The following is a 17,372-nucleotide window of genomic DNA, read 5'->3' on the forward strand; positions in this document are numbered from 1 at the left end:
GTCTCCATCCTGATGGCATGAACATTGATTTCTCTAACTTCCGCTAATGCCCCTCCTCCCCTTCTTACCCCATCCCTTATTTATTTCCCTTTCTTTCCCCTCTCTCTGTCCCTCTCACAATAACTCCTTGCCTGCTCTCCATCTTCCTCTGGTGCTCCCCTCCCCCTTTCTTTCCCCCGAGGCCTCCCGTCCTATGATCCTCTCCCTTCTCCAGCCTTGTATCCCTTTTGCCAATCAACTTTCCAGCTCTTAGCTTCTTCCCTCTCCCTCCTGTCTTCTCCTATCATTTCGGATCTCCCCCCCACCCCCCCACTTTCAAATCTCTTACTATCTCGTCTCTCAGTTAGTCCTGATGAAGGGTCTCGGCCCGAAACATCAACTGTACTTCTTCCTATAGATGCTGGTTGGTCTGCTGCGTTCTATCAGCATTTTGTGTGTCTTGCTTAAAGGGGTCAGTACACTCTTTTCAACTGATGCTGGCTGGCCGGCTGAGTTCCCCAGCATTTTGTGTATGTTGCTTGGATTTCCAGCATCTGCAGATTTCCTCTTATGAGCAGATGTTGTTTACTTGAATTTTCAGAAGGCTTTTGAAAAGGTGCTGCACATGAGGGTGCTAAACAAGACAGAGCTCATGGTATTACAGGGCAGATAATAACATGGATAGAAGATTGGCTGAATGGCAGGAGGGAAAGAGTGGGAATGATGGGGGTTCTTCTGATTGGCTGCTGGTACCTAGTGGTGTGCCACAGGGGTTGTTATTGGGACTGCCTCTTTTAACATTATATGTCAATGATTTAGATAATGGAATTAATGGCTTTTTGGCTAAGGTTGCAGACGATACGAAGATAGTCAGAGGGGCAAGTAGCGTCGTGGAAGCAAGGAGTCTGCGAGACTTTGACAGATTGGGAGAATCGGCAAAGAAGCGGCAGCTGGAATACAGTGTCAGAAGGTGTACGGTTGTGCACTTTGGTAGAAGGCAGACTATTTTCTAAATGGGGAGCCAATTCAAAAATAAGCGGTGCAAAGGGTCTTGAGAGTCAATGTGCAAGATTCCATAAAGATTATTTCTAGGCTGAGTTGGTGGTAAGGAATGCAAATGCAACGTTAGCATTCATTTCAAATGGACTAGAATATAAAAGCAAGGATACAATCCTGAAACTTTAGAAGGCATTTGTCAGACCGCACCTAAAAAATTGTGAGCAGTTGTGGGCCTCCTAATCTACAAAAAGACATGCTGGCACTGGAGAGGGTCCACAAGAAGAATTCCAGTAATGCGTGAAGAGAATTTGATGGCTCTAAGCATGTACTCGCTGGAGTTAAGAATGAGGGGGTATCTCACTGAAACCTATTGAATATTGGAAAGCTTAGATACAGCGGGTGTGGAGAGGATATTTTCTGTAGCGTAGGAGTCGAGGACCAGAGGGCACAGCCTCAGAATAGAGGGACATCCCTTCAGAACAGAGATGAGGAGGAGGTTCTTTAGCTAAAGGGTGGTGAATGAGGCTGCTGTGGAGGCAAGTCACTGGGTATATTTAAAGTGAAGGTTGACAGATTCTCGAGTAAGTATATGGAAGGTTATGTGGAGAAGGCAGGAGAATGTGATTGAGAGGGATAATAAATCAGCCATGATGGAATAACTGAGCAGACTTGATGGGGCAAATGTCCTAATTGAGCCCCTATATCTTATGGTTTTTCAGATCATAACTCTACCTGTGTTTAAAAACTGCTATTTTCAGTCCTAATTTACAAGAAAAAAATCAATCTTTACTTTTGGTCTTACCGCATTCCAAATACTCTGTCCAGTAAAAACCCTCCAAGAAAGCAAAGGATAACATTGGGCCACGAATACCAGGCATACAGCTCCATGAATTTAAAAGTGTTAACATGCATATCCTGCAAGATAAAAATATTTTCATAAGCGGATTTTCAAATTCTGTTGATAATTCTGAAATCTTACAGAAGGGCATAGCATTATTTAATTTTGATGTCATTGAATGAAGTAATAATGCACAACTACTTAATATCATATTAAATGAAACATTCGAAATGCTGGAAATCATAAGTAAAAACAGTAAACAAAAAATTAGAGAAAATTTATAGGTCATTGGCAGAAACCCAATAGTTACATCTCCACGTATACAGCCTCTTCTGCTGAATTTTTAGATAATTTTCAATGATCATTCAGATGTATAATTGTGAGCTGGAGGACAACAATGAAATCATGCTTCACATGAAAGAATTAAGGATTCATAAATAAGAAAGCAAATGTAAGAACAGAGTTTTCTTTATTATCAGTATTTTTAATTAATTCAAATTATGTGATAAATTCCAATTTCTTGAGTGAGAATTTGAAATTATAAAATAATAACAAAATAATTTGAAATAAAACGTTGGTCCCCTGGATCATCAAGATGAAATATAATGACAATCAAATTAGATACTAAATGTGGTCTTGTGAATTTGCGAAAAGGGATACAAAAATAATTTTAAATCACAATTCACTGCAGTTCAGTTTTGTTTGAAATACACCGAAACCATGAGTTAACCACAGTGGTTTTTACCCATGACATTCAATTTGAAGTTTGAGATACAACTTATTTCAATTCAGTATTGCACAGCTAAGTGATTTTAACCACAGAAATACAGCTTGGATAACTTACAGAAACCTTTAAATACAAATAACTCAACAAGTTTAAGAAAAATATTTACTACAGGAATGTAGTTTCATATTCAAATACATTAAAACAAAAAAGCAAGGAAATATACCAGTAGTATTTTTAAAAAATTACATGCGAATGTTATGTTTGTTCAGTTGAAAATATTGATCTCAAAAATAAGCACATTAAGGTTACCTACTTCATGAGTTAAATAACGGAAAATGACAGTGCCTAGAAATGCATTCCCACTCAAATATATATATAGACTAAATTTCCAGAGATACAGTTGGATTCAACTCTACAGCACACTTAGCACTGCATTTGGTCAAATACTGGACAATTTACTAACCATGCTTGTGTATAGTAAGCTGTTCCTTGGCAAACTGGAGATGAAATTTAAATTTTAAACGGACTATTTTTAAGATATAGATCCTCCTGAAAGGCTGCGTATACAATTACTGAAAGCTCAAAGGTGAAGAATTCATTTAATGGACATAAATGTTTGTTGCACTTCAAAGGATTAAACAAAAAAATCTTTCAATCTGCTAGCAGTTGCAAAATTGTCCCAAACTCCCCCCTTTTTCAACTCAACAGGACTGTGAAGATCAGTATTTAGCTATTAAGAAAATCAAGAGATATGACATTTGTGTGGGAGAACAACACCGAACTAAAAGATCAGTCAAATTCTTACTGAACAGCAGAGCAAACACTTGATCATATTTCATGCAGACATCTCAGTTGAATTGCTTTACATTTGTAAGAGAAAGTACACTTCCCCAGTGACAAATACAGATAACTTAACCACTTCTGCACTTAGACAAGATCTGAACTATTTCATTGCACTAATCCCTGTCATTTGCACAGAATTAGAGTGCGATGATTGTAAAAGGTTTCAGCTTGTTACAAATTTACCCACACCTCTGATTATGAGTGTTACAGGACTCAGCTCCAAACACACACACGGTCTGCAATTGTAGATAACACAACTGTTAATTGTCAGGGCATCTTAAGTATTCAATATAGCAAAGTTTCACAAAATTAAAAGTATTACAGAAATCACACAAAAGTATCTGAAACAAGCAAACGAATATATTTCTCTAAAATCAGTCAGTCCTTCAATATTAATGATGCAGTTTTTTTTACACTTACGTTCATAACTTGGGTTTGTAGAGCAGCAGGGTTATCATAACAGAAATAGCTACCTGTAAAAGAGAAAAAGAAAAGCTGAAGCACAGGTTAAGGAACCTGAAGATACAGATAATTCAGAAACAGCTTCCTCCCCTGTGCCATCAGATTTCTGAATGGCCCATGAACACCACCTCATTATTCTTTTTTTTGCATTATTTTTGTAGTTTATAGCCATTTTATGCCACTGTCTGGTACTGGTGCATAACAAATTTCACACCATCCAAGTCAATGACAATAAATCTAATTCTGTACATCTTCCTGATATTAATAATTGCCTGCACTTTCATTTGTTTGTTGATGCCAATTACACCGATTACACCTCAATGACCCTATGATTTCGGTATCTGAGGGTAACGTGAAAGCATCCTTCAGGACAGTGAACTCATCATGGAAAGCATCCAGTCCAGATGGGGTAACTGGACAAGTACCAAAGATCTGTGCTGATCAAATCTCCGAAGCATTCACCAATATCTTTAACCTCTCGCAGGCTTCAAATCGTACCAGTGCCCAAGAACATGGTAACTTGCCTCAATGACTATTGTCCAGTAGCACTTACATCCACTGTGATGAAGTGTTTTGAGAGGCTGGTGATGAAACATTATCAACTTCAGCCTGAGAAGTGACTTCAATTTGCCTACCAGCACAATAGGTCCAGAGAAGATACTATTTCATTGACTGTTCACTCAACCCTGGAACATCAGGACAGCAAAGATGCATACATCTGGATGTTCTTTATTGACTACAGCTCAGCATTCAGTTCCATCATCTCCACAAAACTGATCAGTAAGCTTGAGGACCTTGACCTCAATACCTGTGTGTGCAATTAGATTCTCCATTTCCTTGCTTGTAGATCCCAGTCAGTTCCAATTGACAACATCTCCTCCACAATCTCCATCAGCACAGGTGCTGTCTGCTTAGCAGCTTGCTCTACTCACTTTATACTTCTGAATGGGAGGCTAAGAACAGCTCCAATGCCATATTCAAGTTTGATAAAGAAAACACCGTCGTTGTCCAAATTAAGGATGGCGATGAATCAGCATATATGAGGGAGACTGAAAATCTGGCTGACTGGTGCCAGTACAGCAACCTCTTACTCAATGTCAGCATGAACAAGGAACTAGTTACACTGGACAGCAAAGTTTTTCTGAAACTGTTGCTTCCTCAGAAATATTTTGTGGTTATGCTAGACTATTTGAAACTGAACACACAAGTATAATTTCAAACTACTTGTATCATGTAGGAATTGGGAGAAATGAGAAATTAAACTTCTTTTGAATATAACATGTTTAATTGCATAACAGTGCTGATGCTTCGTAATAGTTCAACTAAGCTAAAATATTTTGTTGATGATTTTCATTTGTACTTATTGTCTGCGGCTTCTTACTTCAGTTTCCAACAACAAACAGCCAGCATTGATGGGTTCCAGTTGCCCTGATACCATTTCTCCATTACCGCAATGTCCCGGTGAAACATTTCACCTTGCTTATTCACTGGCAGGGCCAAGATTTTCAGGGTAGAAGTCTGAATGGGAATGCAGAAATTGAATCTTTAGTTACATGTTGCACTTCATGGTTTTCTATGCTTGAAAGATGTTGTCAACCAGCTGCACGTAGTTCAGTGCTCTGTTGTTGCCAAGAAAATATTCAATAACATCTTTGAATGCTTTCCATGCAATTTTCTCCAGTCCCACTAGAAGTTCTTCAAATTGCTCATCATTGATGGCCTGTTTGGTTTGAGGACCAACAAAAATGCCTTTCTTAATCTTGGCATCAGTTATTCTGTGAAACATCTGTGTCTCAAATATCAGAACCCCTCACGGAAATTGTGTCTGGTGGTAGCAGATTTCATCCTTGCAATCTTAAACCCAGTAACTCTGCTTTTGCCTTTGACAAACCCAAGTCTCTGACCAGGTCAATTAACTCAAATTGAGTTATCAGATGAGGCTCACTCAACGTAAAGGGTTCAAAATCTGTATCAGTATAGTTTTCCAGTCCTGCCTCGTGCATCATGGCATCCTCCTCTAGACGCACATCTCTGGCAGTTTCAGTATTGTAAGGTAAGACTATTATCATGTGGCACAGGTCTCAAGGTTGAAGTGAGATTAGGGCTTTCAATGGATTTCTTGGTTTTAGCAGAGAAACCAGGCACACTGGTCAGAAAGAAGTAGCATTCTGTCACATGATCCTTCTGCTCTCACCATATCATTGGGACAGCGAACGGCACTGACTCCCGAGTACATCTGAGCCAAGAACCATGATCAACAGCCTATGTTGTACAACAAATGTGAGGATCCCAGGCCTTTTCTTTGTTCCCAGTTTTACACCCAAAATAGAGCTCATAGGCTTTCTTAATAAGTGGAGTGATGCTCTGTCTATCAGATTTAAGTGTATACTCTTCACAAATACAACAGAAAACATCATGGCTGTTGCAATATTGGCCAGACAAGTACTCCTGAAAATACGATTACTTTAAAATACACCCAAAAGTACTCGGGAAGCATAATCTTTGTTGTCCAGTGTCATTGACTTCAGATGGAGGAAAGCAGAGGTCCATGAGCCAATCCTCATTGGGAAATCAGAGGTTAGTAACTTTAAATTCCTTGGTATTATCATTTCAGAGGACCTCTCCTGGGCCCAGCATGCAAATGCAATTACAAAGAGAGCTCTGCAGCACCTCTACTTCCTTCGAAGTTTGCAAAGGTTCAACATGACAGCTAAAATTTTCACAAGTTTCTATAGATGTGTGGTATAGTATACTGACTGGCTGCATCATGCCTGGTATGGAAACACCAATGCTATTGAACAGAAAATCTTAAAAGTACAGGATACAGCCCAGTCCATTATGGGTAAAGCTCTCTCCAAGCACATCTACATGAAGTCCTGTCACTGGGAAGCAGAATCCATCATTAAAGACCCTTACCATTCAGGCCACGCTCTCTTCTCGCTGCTAGCATCAGGACCCACACCCCATGTTCAGCAACAGTTGTGACCCTCAACCATCAGGCTCTTGAACCAGTGCCAATAACTGCACTCGCCCCATCTCTGAACAGTTTCCACGACGTATGGAATCACTTTCAAGGACTCTTCATCATGTAGTCCTGAAATATTTATTCATTATTTTCTTTTGTACTTGGTTGTCTTTTGTTGGCTGTTCTGTTGCGTGTTTCTTGGATTTATGTATATGCCTGCAGGGCTATATATGGACGTCAGCGAGTTAGACCGGTGGGGAGGATTTAAATGGACAGAGACTTTTCTTCAGCGGTTTGATCGAAGCATGAATGGGCAAGCGCATGGACATCAGTGAGTTAGAACAGCAGGAAGGATTTAAAAAGGAGACAGCTTTAAAGAGCGGGCGACCGAGTAGGAGGAGTTCAACGGGGCTAGGGAATTGGAGATGCAGCTCAATGACATTTGTCTGATCAGGGAAAGTGAGGAGGTGATAGAAGGGAGCTATAGGTAAGTAGTCAAACAGGGTCCTAGGGAGACAGATAAATGAGTAACAGTCAGGAGAGAGAAGAGTCAGATACTAGAGAGTACCCCAATGGGTGTCCCCCTTAACAAAAGTACTCCTGTTTGATTACTGTTCGGGGTTGGAGGGGGGAGAGAACCGACCTGAGGGGAAGCAACCGTGGCTACACCTCTGTCACAGAGTCTGGCCCTGTAGCTCAGAAGGGTAGTGAAAGGAAGAGGATAGCAGCAATGTTAGGGGACTCTATAGTTGGCGGGGGGGGGGGCAAACAGGCGATTCAGTGGACACAGGAAAGAAACAGGATGGTCGTTTGCCTCCCAGGTGCCAGGGTTCGGGATGTTTCCGATTGTGTCCATGATATCCTGAAGTGGGAAGGTGAACAGCCAGAGGTCGTGGTACATACTGGTACCGGCAACACAAGTAGAAAAGGGAGGAGGTCCTGAAATCAGACTACAGGGAGATAGGAAGGAAGTCGAGAAGCAGGACCACAAAGGTAGAAATCTCAGGATTACTGCCTGTGTCACACGACAGTGAGTATAGGAATAGAGTGAGGTGGAAGATAAATGTGGCTGAGGGATTGGAGCAGGGAGCAGGCATTCAGATTTCTAGATCATTGGGACCTCTTTTGGACAGGCGTGACCTGTACAAAAAGGACAGGGTTGCACTTGAACCTGAAGGGAACCAATATCCTGTCAGGGAGGTTTGCAAAGGCTATTGGGGAGAGTTTAAACTAGAATTGCTGGGCCGTGGGAACAGACCTGAAGAGACAGAGGAAAGGGTGGTTGGTTCACAAATAGAGAAAACTTGTAGAGAGTGTGAGAGGGAAGGTAGGCAAGTGATAGAGAAGGGATATGCTTAGTCCTATGGTTTGATTTGTGTCAATTTTAATGCAAGAAGCATCATGAACAAAGCGGATGAGCTTAGAGCATGGATCAGTACTTGGAGCTATGATGCTGTGGCCATTATAGACACTTGGATGGCTCAGGGGGAGAAATGGTTACTTAGAGGGCCAGGCTTTAGATGTTTCTGAAAGGACAGGGAAGGAGGCAAAAGAGGTGGGGGCGTGGCACTGCTGATCAGAGATAGTGTCACAGCTCTAGAAAAGGAGGAAGTCATGGAGGGATTGTCTACTGAGTCTCTGTGGGTGGAAGTTAGAAACAGGAAGGGGTCAATAACTCTCCTGGGTTTAAACGCAAACAACAGGAATTCTGCAGATGCTGGAAATTCAAGCAACATACATCAAAGTTGCTGGTGAACGCAGCAGGCCAAGCAGCATCTATAGGAAGAGGCGCAGTCGACGTTTCAGGCCGAGACCCTTCGTCAGGACTAACTGAAGGAAGAGTGAGTAAGGGATTTGAAAGCTGGAGGGGGAGGGGGAGATGCAAAATGATAGGAGAAGACAGGAGGGGGAGGGATGGAGCCGAGAGCTGGACAGGTGATAGGCAGAAGGGGATACGAGAAGATCATGGGACAGGAGGTCCGGGAAGAAAGACGGGGGGGGGGGGAGTGACCCAGAGGATGGGCAAGAGGTATATTCAGAGGGACAGAGGGAGAAAAAGGAGAGTGAGAGAAAGAATGTGTGCATAAAAAAGAGTAACAGATGGGGTACGAGGGGGAGGTGGGGCCTAGCGGAAGTTAGAGAAGTCAATGTTCATGCCATCAGGTTGGAGGCTACCCATACGGAATATAAGGTGTTGTTCCTCCAACCTGAGTGTGGCTTCATCTTTACAGTAGAGGAGGCCGTGGATAGACATGTCAGAATGGGAATGGGATGTGGAATTAAATGTGTGGCCACTGGGAGATCCTGCTTTCTCTGGCGGACAGAGCGTAGATGTTCAGCAAAGTGGTCTCCCAGTCTGCGTCGGGTCTCACCAATATATAAAAGGCCACATCGGGAGCACCGCAGTATATCACCCCAGTCGACTCACAGGTGAAGTGATGCCTCACCTGGAAGGACTGTTTGGGGCCCTGAATGGTGGTAAGGGAGGAAGTGTAAGGGCATGTGTAGCACTTGTTCTGCTTACACGGATAAGTGCCAGGAGGGAGATCAGTGGGGAGGGATGGGGGGGACGAATGGACAAGGGAGTTGTGTAGGGAGCGATCCCTGCGGAATGCAGAGAGGGGGGGGAGGGAAAGATATGCTTAGTGGTGGGATCCCGTTGGAGGTGGCAGAAGTTACTGAGAATAATATGTTGGACCCGGAGGCTGGTGGGGTGGTAGGTGAGGACCAGGGGAAACCTATTCCTAGTGGGGTGGTGGGAGGATGGAGTGAGAGCAGATGTACGTGAAATGGGGGAGATGCGTTTAAGAGCAGAGTTGATAGTGGAGGAAGGGAAGCCCCTTTCTTTAAAAAATGAAGACATCTCCCTCGTCCTAGAATGAAAAGCCTCATCCTGAGAGCAGATGCGGCGGAGACGGAGGAATTGCGAGAAGGGGATGGCGTTTTTGCAAGAGACAGGGTGAGAAGAGGAATAGTCCAGATAGCTGTGAGAGTCAGTAGGCTTATAGTAGACATCAGTGGATAAACTGTCTCCAGAGACAGAGACAGAAAGATCTAGAAAGGGGAGGGAGGTGTCGGAAATGGACCAGGTAAACTTGAGGGCAGGGTGAAAGTTGGAGGCAAAGTTAATAAAGTCAACGAGTTCTGCATGCATGCAGGAAGCAGCGCCAATGCAGTTGTCGATGTAGCGAAGGAAAAGAGGGGGACAGATACCAGAATAGGCACAGAACATAGATTGTTCCACAAACCCAACAAAAAGGCAGGCATAGCTAGGACCCATATGGGTGCCCATAGCTACACCTTTAGCTTGGAGGAAATGGGAGGAGCAAAAGGAGAAATTATTAAGAGTAAGGACTAATTCTGCTAGACGGAGCAGAGTGGTGGTAGAGGGGAACTGATTAGGTCTGGAATCCAAAAAGAAGCGTAGAGCTTTGAGACCTTCCTGATGGGGGATGGAAGTATATAGGGACTGGACATCCATGGTGAAAATAAAGCGGTGGGGGCCAGGGAACTTAAAATCATCGAAAAGTTTAAGAGCGTGAGAAGTGTCACGAACATAGGTCGGAAGGGATTGAACAAGGGGTGATAAAACAGTGTCGAGGTATGCAGAAACGAGTTCGGTGGGGCAGGAGGAAGCTGAGACAATAGGTCGGCCAGGACAGGCAGGTTTGTGGATCTTGGGTAGGAGGTAGAAACGGGAAGTGCGGGGTGTGGGAACTATAAGGTTGGTAGCAGTGGATGGGAGATCCCCTGAGCGGATAAAGTCGTTGATAGTGTGGGAGACAATGGCCTGGTGCTCCTTAGTGGGGTCACGATCGAGGGGTAAATAAGAGGAGGTATCCGCGAGTTGTTGCTGTGCCTCGGCAAGGTAGAGGTCAGTACGCCAGACTACAACAGCACCCCCTTTATCAGCGGGTTTAATAATAATGTTAGGATTAGTGCGGAGGGAGTGGAGAGCAGAGCGTTCCGAAGGAGTGAGGTTGGAATGGGGACAAGGTGCGGTAAAGTCGAGACGGTTGATGTCCCGTCGGCAGTTGGCAATAAAGAGATCCAGAGCAGGCAGAAGACCAGAGCGGGGTGTCCATGAAGAAGAGGAGGGTTGAAGACGGGAGAAGGGGTCATCGGTGGGGGTGGAAGAGTCCTTGCCGAAGAAGTAGGCTCGGAGACGGAGACGGCGGAAGAAAAGTTCCGCATCGTGGCGAACACGGAACTCGCTGAGGTGTGGGCGAAGGGGGACAAACGTGAGGCCCTTACTGAGAACAGAGCGTTCTGCCTCCGACAGTTGAAGGTCGGAGGGGATGGTAAAGACCCGGCACGGATGAGAGCTGGGATCAGAGGGGGGAGGGGGGAGGCTGGGGGTGTCAATGGAGAGGGGAGGGTTGGGGTGAGAGGAAGATGGAGCCTCTGAGGGCCCAGGAGTTGACGGTGGGATCTGAGGAAGACGGGGCTGCGGAGTGGTGGTGGGGGAAGGGGAGACGGGAGTCACAACAGCAGCACATAAAGACCCGGCCTGGAGTTCAAGGCTGGAGTCGCAGTTGGTGGTTGCGCGATCGCTTTGAATGTCTCCATGGTCGTTGCTGGAGTCCGGGTTTTGAATATGTCCTGAGGTGTTGGAGCCGCCGAGATCAACGGCAGGGGCCGCAACCGAAAGTTCATGCCTGCTAGCGTCGGGGCCAGCAGGCTCTGGACTCTCCTGGGTGTTTGTTTTATAGACCACCCAATAGCGACAGGGACATCAAAGAGCAGATAGGGAGACATATTCCAGAACGGTGCAGTAATAACAGGTTTGTCGTGATGGGGGATTTTAATTTCCCCAATATTGATTGGCATCTCCCTAGAGAGAGGGGTTTAGATGGGGTGGAGTTTGTTAGGTGTGTTCTGGAAGGTTTACTGAAATAGCATGTAGATAAGCCTACAAGCGGAGAGGCTGTACTTGATCTGGTATTGGGAAATGAACCTGGTCAGGTCGCTCAGTGGGACAGCATTTTGGAGATAGTGATCTCAATTCTGTCTCCTTTACCATAGCATTGGAGCGGGATAGGAACAGACAAGTTTGGAAAGAGTTTAATTGGATGAAGGGGAAATATGAAGCTATCAGGCAGGAACTTGGAAGTATAAATTGGGAACAGATGTTTTCAGGGAAATGCACAGCAGAAATGTTGAGGGGATATTTGCGCGGCATTCTACATAGGTACATTCCAATGAGACAGGGAAAGGATGATAGGGTACAGGAACCGTGGTGTACAAAGGCAATTGAAAATCTATTGTCAAGAAGAAAATAAAAGCTTACAAAAGGTTCAAAAAACTAGGTAATGATAGAGATCTAGAAAATTATAAGGCTAGCAGGAAGGAGCTTAAGAATGAAATTAGAAGAGCCAGAAGGGGCCTTGGCAAGCAGGATTAAGAAAAACCCCAAAGCATTCTACACGTATGTGAAAAGCAAGAGGATAAGACATGAGAGATTAGGACCAATCAAGTGTGGCAGTGGAGAAGTGTGTATGGAACTGGAGGAGGCAGCAGAGGTACTTCATGAATACTTTGCTTCAGTATTCACTGCGGAAAAGAACCTTGTGGGGATAACTTACAGTGGACTGAAAAGCTTGACATACAGACATTGAGAAAGAGGATGTGCTGGAGCTTTTGTAAAGCATCAAGTTGGATAAGTAACCGGGACTGGACGAGATGTACCCCAGGCTACTGTGGGAGGTGAGGGAAGAGATTGCTGAGCCTCTGGCAATGATCTTTGCATCATCAATGGGGATGGGAGAGGTTCCGGAGGATTGGAGGGTTGCAAATGTTGTTCCCTTATTCAAGAAAGGGAGTAGAGACAGTCCAGGAAATTATAGACCAGTGAGTCTTACCTCGGTGGTTGGTAAGTTGATGGAAAAGATCCCAAGAGGCAGGATTTATGAACATTTGGAGAGGTATATGATTAGGAATAGTCAGCATGGCTTTGTCAAAGGCAGGTCGTGCTTTATGAGCCTGATGGATTTTTTTGAGGATATGATTAAACACATGATGAAGGTAGAGCAGTAGATGTAGTGTATATGGATTTCAGCAAGGCATCTGATAAAGTACCCCATGCAAGGCTTATTGAGAAAGTAAGGAGGCATGGGATCCATTGCTTTGTGGATCCAGAAATGGTTGCCCACGGAAGGCAAAGAGTAGTTGTAGACTGGTCATATCCTGCATGGAGGCCGGTGACCAGTAGTGTGCCTCAGGGATCTGTTCTGGGACTCTTCGTCATTTTTCTAAATAACCTGAATGAGGAAGTGGAGGGATGGGTGAGTAAATTTGCTGATGACACAAAGGTTGATGGTGTTGTGGATAGTGTGGAGGGCTGTCAGCGGTTACAGCAGGACATCGACAGGATGCAAAACTGGGCTGAAAAGTGGCAGATGGAATTCAACCCAGATAAGTGTGAGGTGGTTCAATCTGGTAAGTCAAATATGATTGCAGAATATGGTATTAATTCTAAGACTCTTGACAATGTGGAGGATCAGAGGGATCTTGGTGTCCGAGTCCACAGGACACTCAGAGGTGCTGCGCAGGTTGACTTTGTGGTTAAAAAGGCATACGGTGCATTGGCCTTCATCAACTGTGGGATTGAGTTCAAGAGCCAATAGGTAATGTTACAGCTATATAGGACCCTGGTCAGACCCCACTTGGAGTACTGTGCTCAGTTCTGGTCGCCTCACTACAGGAAGGATGTGGAAGCTGTAGAAAGGGTGCAGAGGAGATTTACAAGGATGTTGCTTGGATTGGGGAGCATGCCTTATGAGAATAGGTTGAGTGAACTTGGCCTTTTCTCCTTGGAGTGATGGAGAATGAGAGGTGACCTGATAGAGGTGTATCAGATGATGAGAGGCATTGATCGTGTGGATCGTCAGAGGCTTTTCCCCAGGGCTGAAATGGCTAAAACAAGAGGACACAGTTTTAAGGTGCTTGGAAGTAGGTACAGAGGAGATGTCAGGGGTAAGCTTTATACAACCTGTATTGTGCTATAGGTTTTCTGTGTTAATATTTTGCCCAGGAAAATGCTGACGTCAGTGACAAACGGCAACGCTGGATTTATAATTCCATAATACTAAATCATCTGCCGTAGGCTACCTCTTTAGTGCATTCATAGCCAGCAAAAAAGCTTCACAAGATTCCTTCTATTCATAAATTATATCTCAGCAAAACAAAATGTGTGTTGATTTGTAATTTTCAGACAACTAAAAGCCAATCAAAACAGCCTGGTTTCCACATGCAAAGGCACAATCCATACTGTTATTGCCAAAGGACTGAGTTTTGCACTTGGGACTGTTCTCACACCCCAGCATATTGCTGTATATTTCAATTCCAAAAGTCAGATTCAGTCAGATTCTCCCACTGCTCCAGTGACATGAGGTCAATGTAGAGGTTTAATTCTGCCTGTCTGGAGTTTACCAGTCAAAGCCAAAGTAAAATTTATAATCAGAGTACATACATCTTACTACATACAACTCTAAAATTCTTTTTCTGTGGCATACTTAGCAAATCTATAGAACAGTAACTGTAAACAGGATCAATGGACAAACAGTGCAAACACAGATATAAATAGCTATAACAAAAATGAAACAAGATAAAAGAGTCCTTAATTATTGCAGTTATCCCCTTTCGTTCAAGAGCCTGATGATTGAGGGGTAGTAACTGTTGTTGAACTTGGTGGTGTGAGTTCTGAGGCACCTGCAACTTCTACCTGATAGCAGCAGTGAGAAAAGAGCATGGCTTGGGTGGTGAAGATTTTTGATGATGGATGCTGCTTTCCTATGGGACTGTTTCACGTAGATGTGCTCAATGATTAGGAGGGTAAAACCGTGATGTACTGGGCCAAATCCACCTTTTGAAGGACTTTCTGCTTCAAGGCATTGGGTGTTCCCGTACCAGGCTGTAATGCAGCCAGTCAGCACACTTTCCACCACACATCTATAGAAGTTTGCCAAGGTTTTTGATGACATGCCAAATCGCCACAGACTCCTGAGGAAATACAGGCACTGTCATGCTTTTTTCTCAATTACATTTACATGATGGGTCCAGAACAGGTCTTCTGAGACAGAGACAGCCAGGAATTTAAAGTTACTGTTGCTCTCCACATCTGATCCCCGATGGGTACTGGCTCATAGACCTCTCTCCTGAAGTCTACAATCAGCTCCTTGGTCTTACTGACATTGAGTGAGAGGTTGTTGCTCTCACAGCACAAAACCTAATTTTCAATCTGTCTCCTGTATACAGATTCATCCCCCATTTGATACAGCCCACAACAGTGGTGTCATCAACAAAGTTCTGTATGGTGTTGGAGCTGGACTTAGCGATAGTCATTGGTGTAAAGCAATTACAGCCTGGGGCGAAGTACACATCGTTGACGGTGCTCCTGTGTTGACGAAGATTGTGGAAATGCTTTTGCAAATCAGGACTGACTGGAGTCTGCAGGTGAGGAAATCCGTTATCTAACTGCATAAGGGAAACTGAGGCCCAGGTCTTGGGAGTTTACTGATCACTTTTGAGGGGATGATGGTGTTAAATGCTGATCTGTAATCGATAAAGAGCATACTGCTCTGAGAGCACCTGATGAGCCAAATGACCTACCATATTTATTCAAAGTACAAGGAAAAAATGTAACTCTTTCTGCAGTCTGCAAATAAAATGAAAAAGAAAACACATCCGAAGGGAATTTTTTTAACCAAATGTTCCCATTTACCACAGCAAACGTATGCGTGACAGTTGCGCAACCTAACAACTTCGTCCTGGAACAATAGCCCGCCCTGAAGGCAAAAGGAACCTTTAATAATATGAACAAGGTCTACATTCACAAGCAAACTCAATTAGACAATATCAGCACCAAAAACATACATGAAGCAATACAAAACAATGAAGGAACAGGGTCGAAACACCAACAGAACTCAACTCAGCAAAAATCCCTCTGTACAATTTGCTCCGCGGGCCGGCCCTGGGAGTGTGACGGGATCCCACGAAGTTGCCCGGGGCGGTGGAAATGTGGAATCCGCAGGTCGGTCGGGTCCGGAGACGGGGGGAGAGGAACCTTGTATGCGGGATCCCACCGGCCCGTTCCGGAATCTTCCGGCAGTAGATGCCCCAGGACGGGTCAGCGGCACAAGGTCCAAAGTCAGCTGACTGAAAACTTACCGAAGCCCAAAAAACACATAAGGGCGAGCACCACGAACCGGTGTAGCCCTCGCTGGGGGTCGCACAGGGCCGAGGCGACCCTACCGCAACATGAAACCGGTTTGTCGTCCTGGCAGCCCAGCAGAGATTCCGCCTCCTCCGCTCCTGCCATTGCGCCCGCTCTGCCTGCCCGCCCACGTGATCCAGGTCACACTTCCTGGAGACCAGTCAGCAACTTCCGCTTCTGATGACCTCAGGGTCAGCCAGCGTAAGGAGCGCTTGCCTCTTCCATACGTGGAACTCGGATCGGCGTCTCTCTCACCTGAGGAACTTTGTTTTTCTCTATTTTACATGTGCCCGGAGTAACGCAGTTTCGTTTGGCTGTATTCATGTATGGTTAAATGACAATTAAAGTTGACTTGGGCACACCTCATAAACAACCCCTTCAGAAGACATCTTACTCGACTCGAATGATCGCACTACGACTGCTTTAAATTAACTTTGTCATCATTCTCACAGTCGGGTCGAAACTGTGCCATTCTTATCCTGGCTCATCACATTCATGGTCCCGATCATCCAATATTCACGAGTCGATTTATTTATTGCCATATACACTAGGGTGCAATGAAATTGCTTGGTCACAGAAAGTAACGTAGTGCAAAACAGCAGGATGGTTCAAAGATTGCAGTTAAATCTGAAGAAATGCAATTTGCAATACTGTAAAAAGAAATACTAAAATGACAATGACAGAAGTAGAATTGATCGTCTCAGAACGTAACCGCGCCAGCGGGAAAGGAACGTGAAAGTGTGATTGGTTCTCAGAAATGGAGAATTAACAGTTAAGTCAATTTTTATGGTGTTGACTGGTCCACTTGAAAGAAAATGTCTCTTCATTCACATATTTAAAATATCGTAAACAATAATGATGTTTGTTTTTCAGATTTTGATATGGCATTTTGCAAATGCTGTGTAGTTTACGGAAGGACATCTGCCAAACACACTGTTCCCTCCAAGAATCTGACATTTTCACCCGACACTCGTAGCAACTTTTACTTGCAATGACAGCAGGTATAATGCTGGAAATTTAACCACATTTTAATGTCAAGAGACTCAAATACTCCCTCAACGTTAAACAGCAATTCATTTGCCACGTAGTCATTGAATCGTTTACTGTACAAAATTTTATTTTTGAATTGTATATTTTGAAATAAAAAATCATTTGTTTCTCTGCCAATTTAATGTGCTGCGTAGAATGCACTCAATCTGGTCTTCTCTATAATGAAGAACCAAATAATAGTAACTAAAGGAGATGCAGGTGCTGGAACTTGCAGCGAGAAACAAATTGCTGAAGGCCCTCGACCATTCAGGCAGCATTAGTTAAGGCATAGGGATAGACAATATTTTGAATGCAG

At 44.1% G+C, this 17,372-nt stretch overlaps 1 protein-coding gene across 3 annotated transcripts in view; it reads right to left on the minus strand.

Annotated features, from left to right (window-relative positions):
• Positions 1 to 16,182, minus strand: part of mfsd1 (major facilitator superfamily domain containing 1) — a 57,595-nt gene extending 41,413 nt beyond the window's left edge. For 2 of the 3 annotated variants that reach the window (XR_010017661.1, XM_063045862.1), the window contains exons 1-3: positions 15,982 to 16,180; positions 3,807 to 3,859; positions 1,781 to 1,893 (exon numbers count right to left, since the gene is read on the minus strand). Coding sequence is in view for 2 of the 3 variants with exons in the window: in XM_063045862.1 (XP_062901932.1) it covers positions 1,781 to 1,893; positions 3,807 to 3,859; positions 15,982 to 16,132 (317 nt within the window). In the remaining variant the exon portion in view is untranslated. Of the gene's footprint in view, positions 1 to 1,780; positions 1,894 to 3,806; positions 3,860 to 15,981 lie in introns of all 3 variants that reach the window. The other variant, XM_063045861.1, reaches the window with a different exon arrangement.
• Between the last annotated feature and the right edge of the window lie 1,190 nt (positions 16,183 to 17,372).

Source organism: Mobula hypostoma, chromosome 4 (assembly GCF_963921235.1).
Source record: "Mobula hypostoma chromosome 4, sMobHyp1.1, whole genome shotgun sequence".
Classification (NCBI taxonomy): Eukaryota; Metazoa; Chordata; class Chondrichthyes; order Myliobatiformes; family Myliobatidae; genus Mobula; species Mobula hypostoma.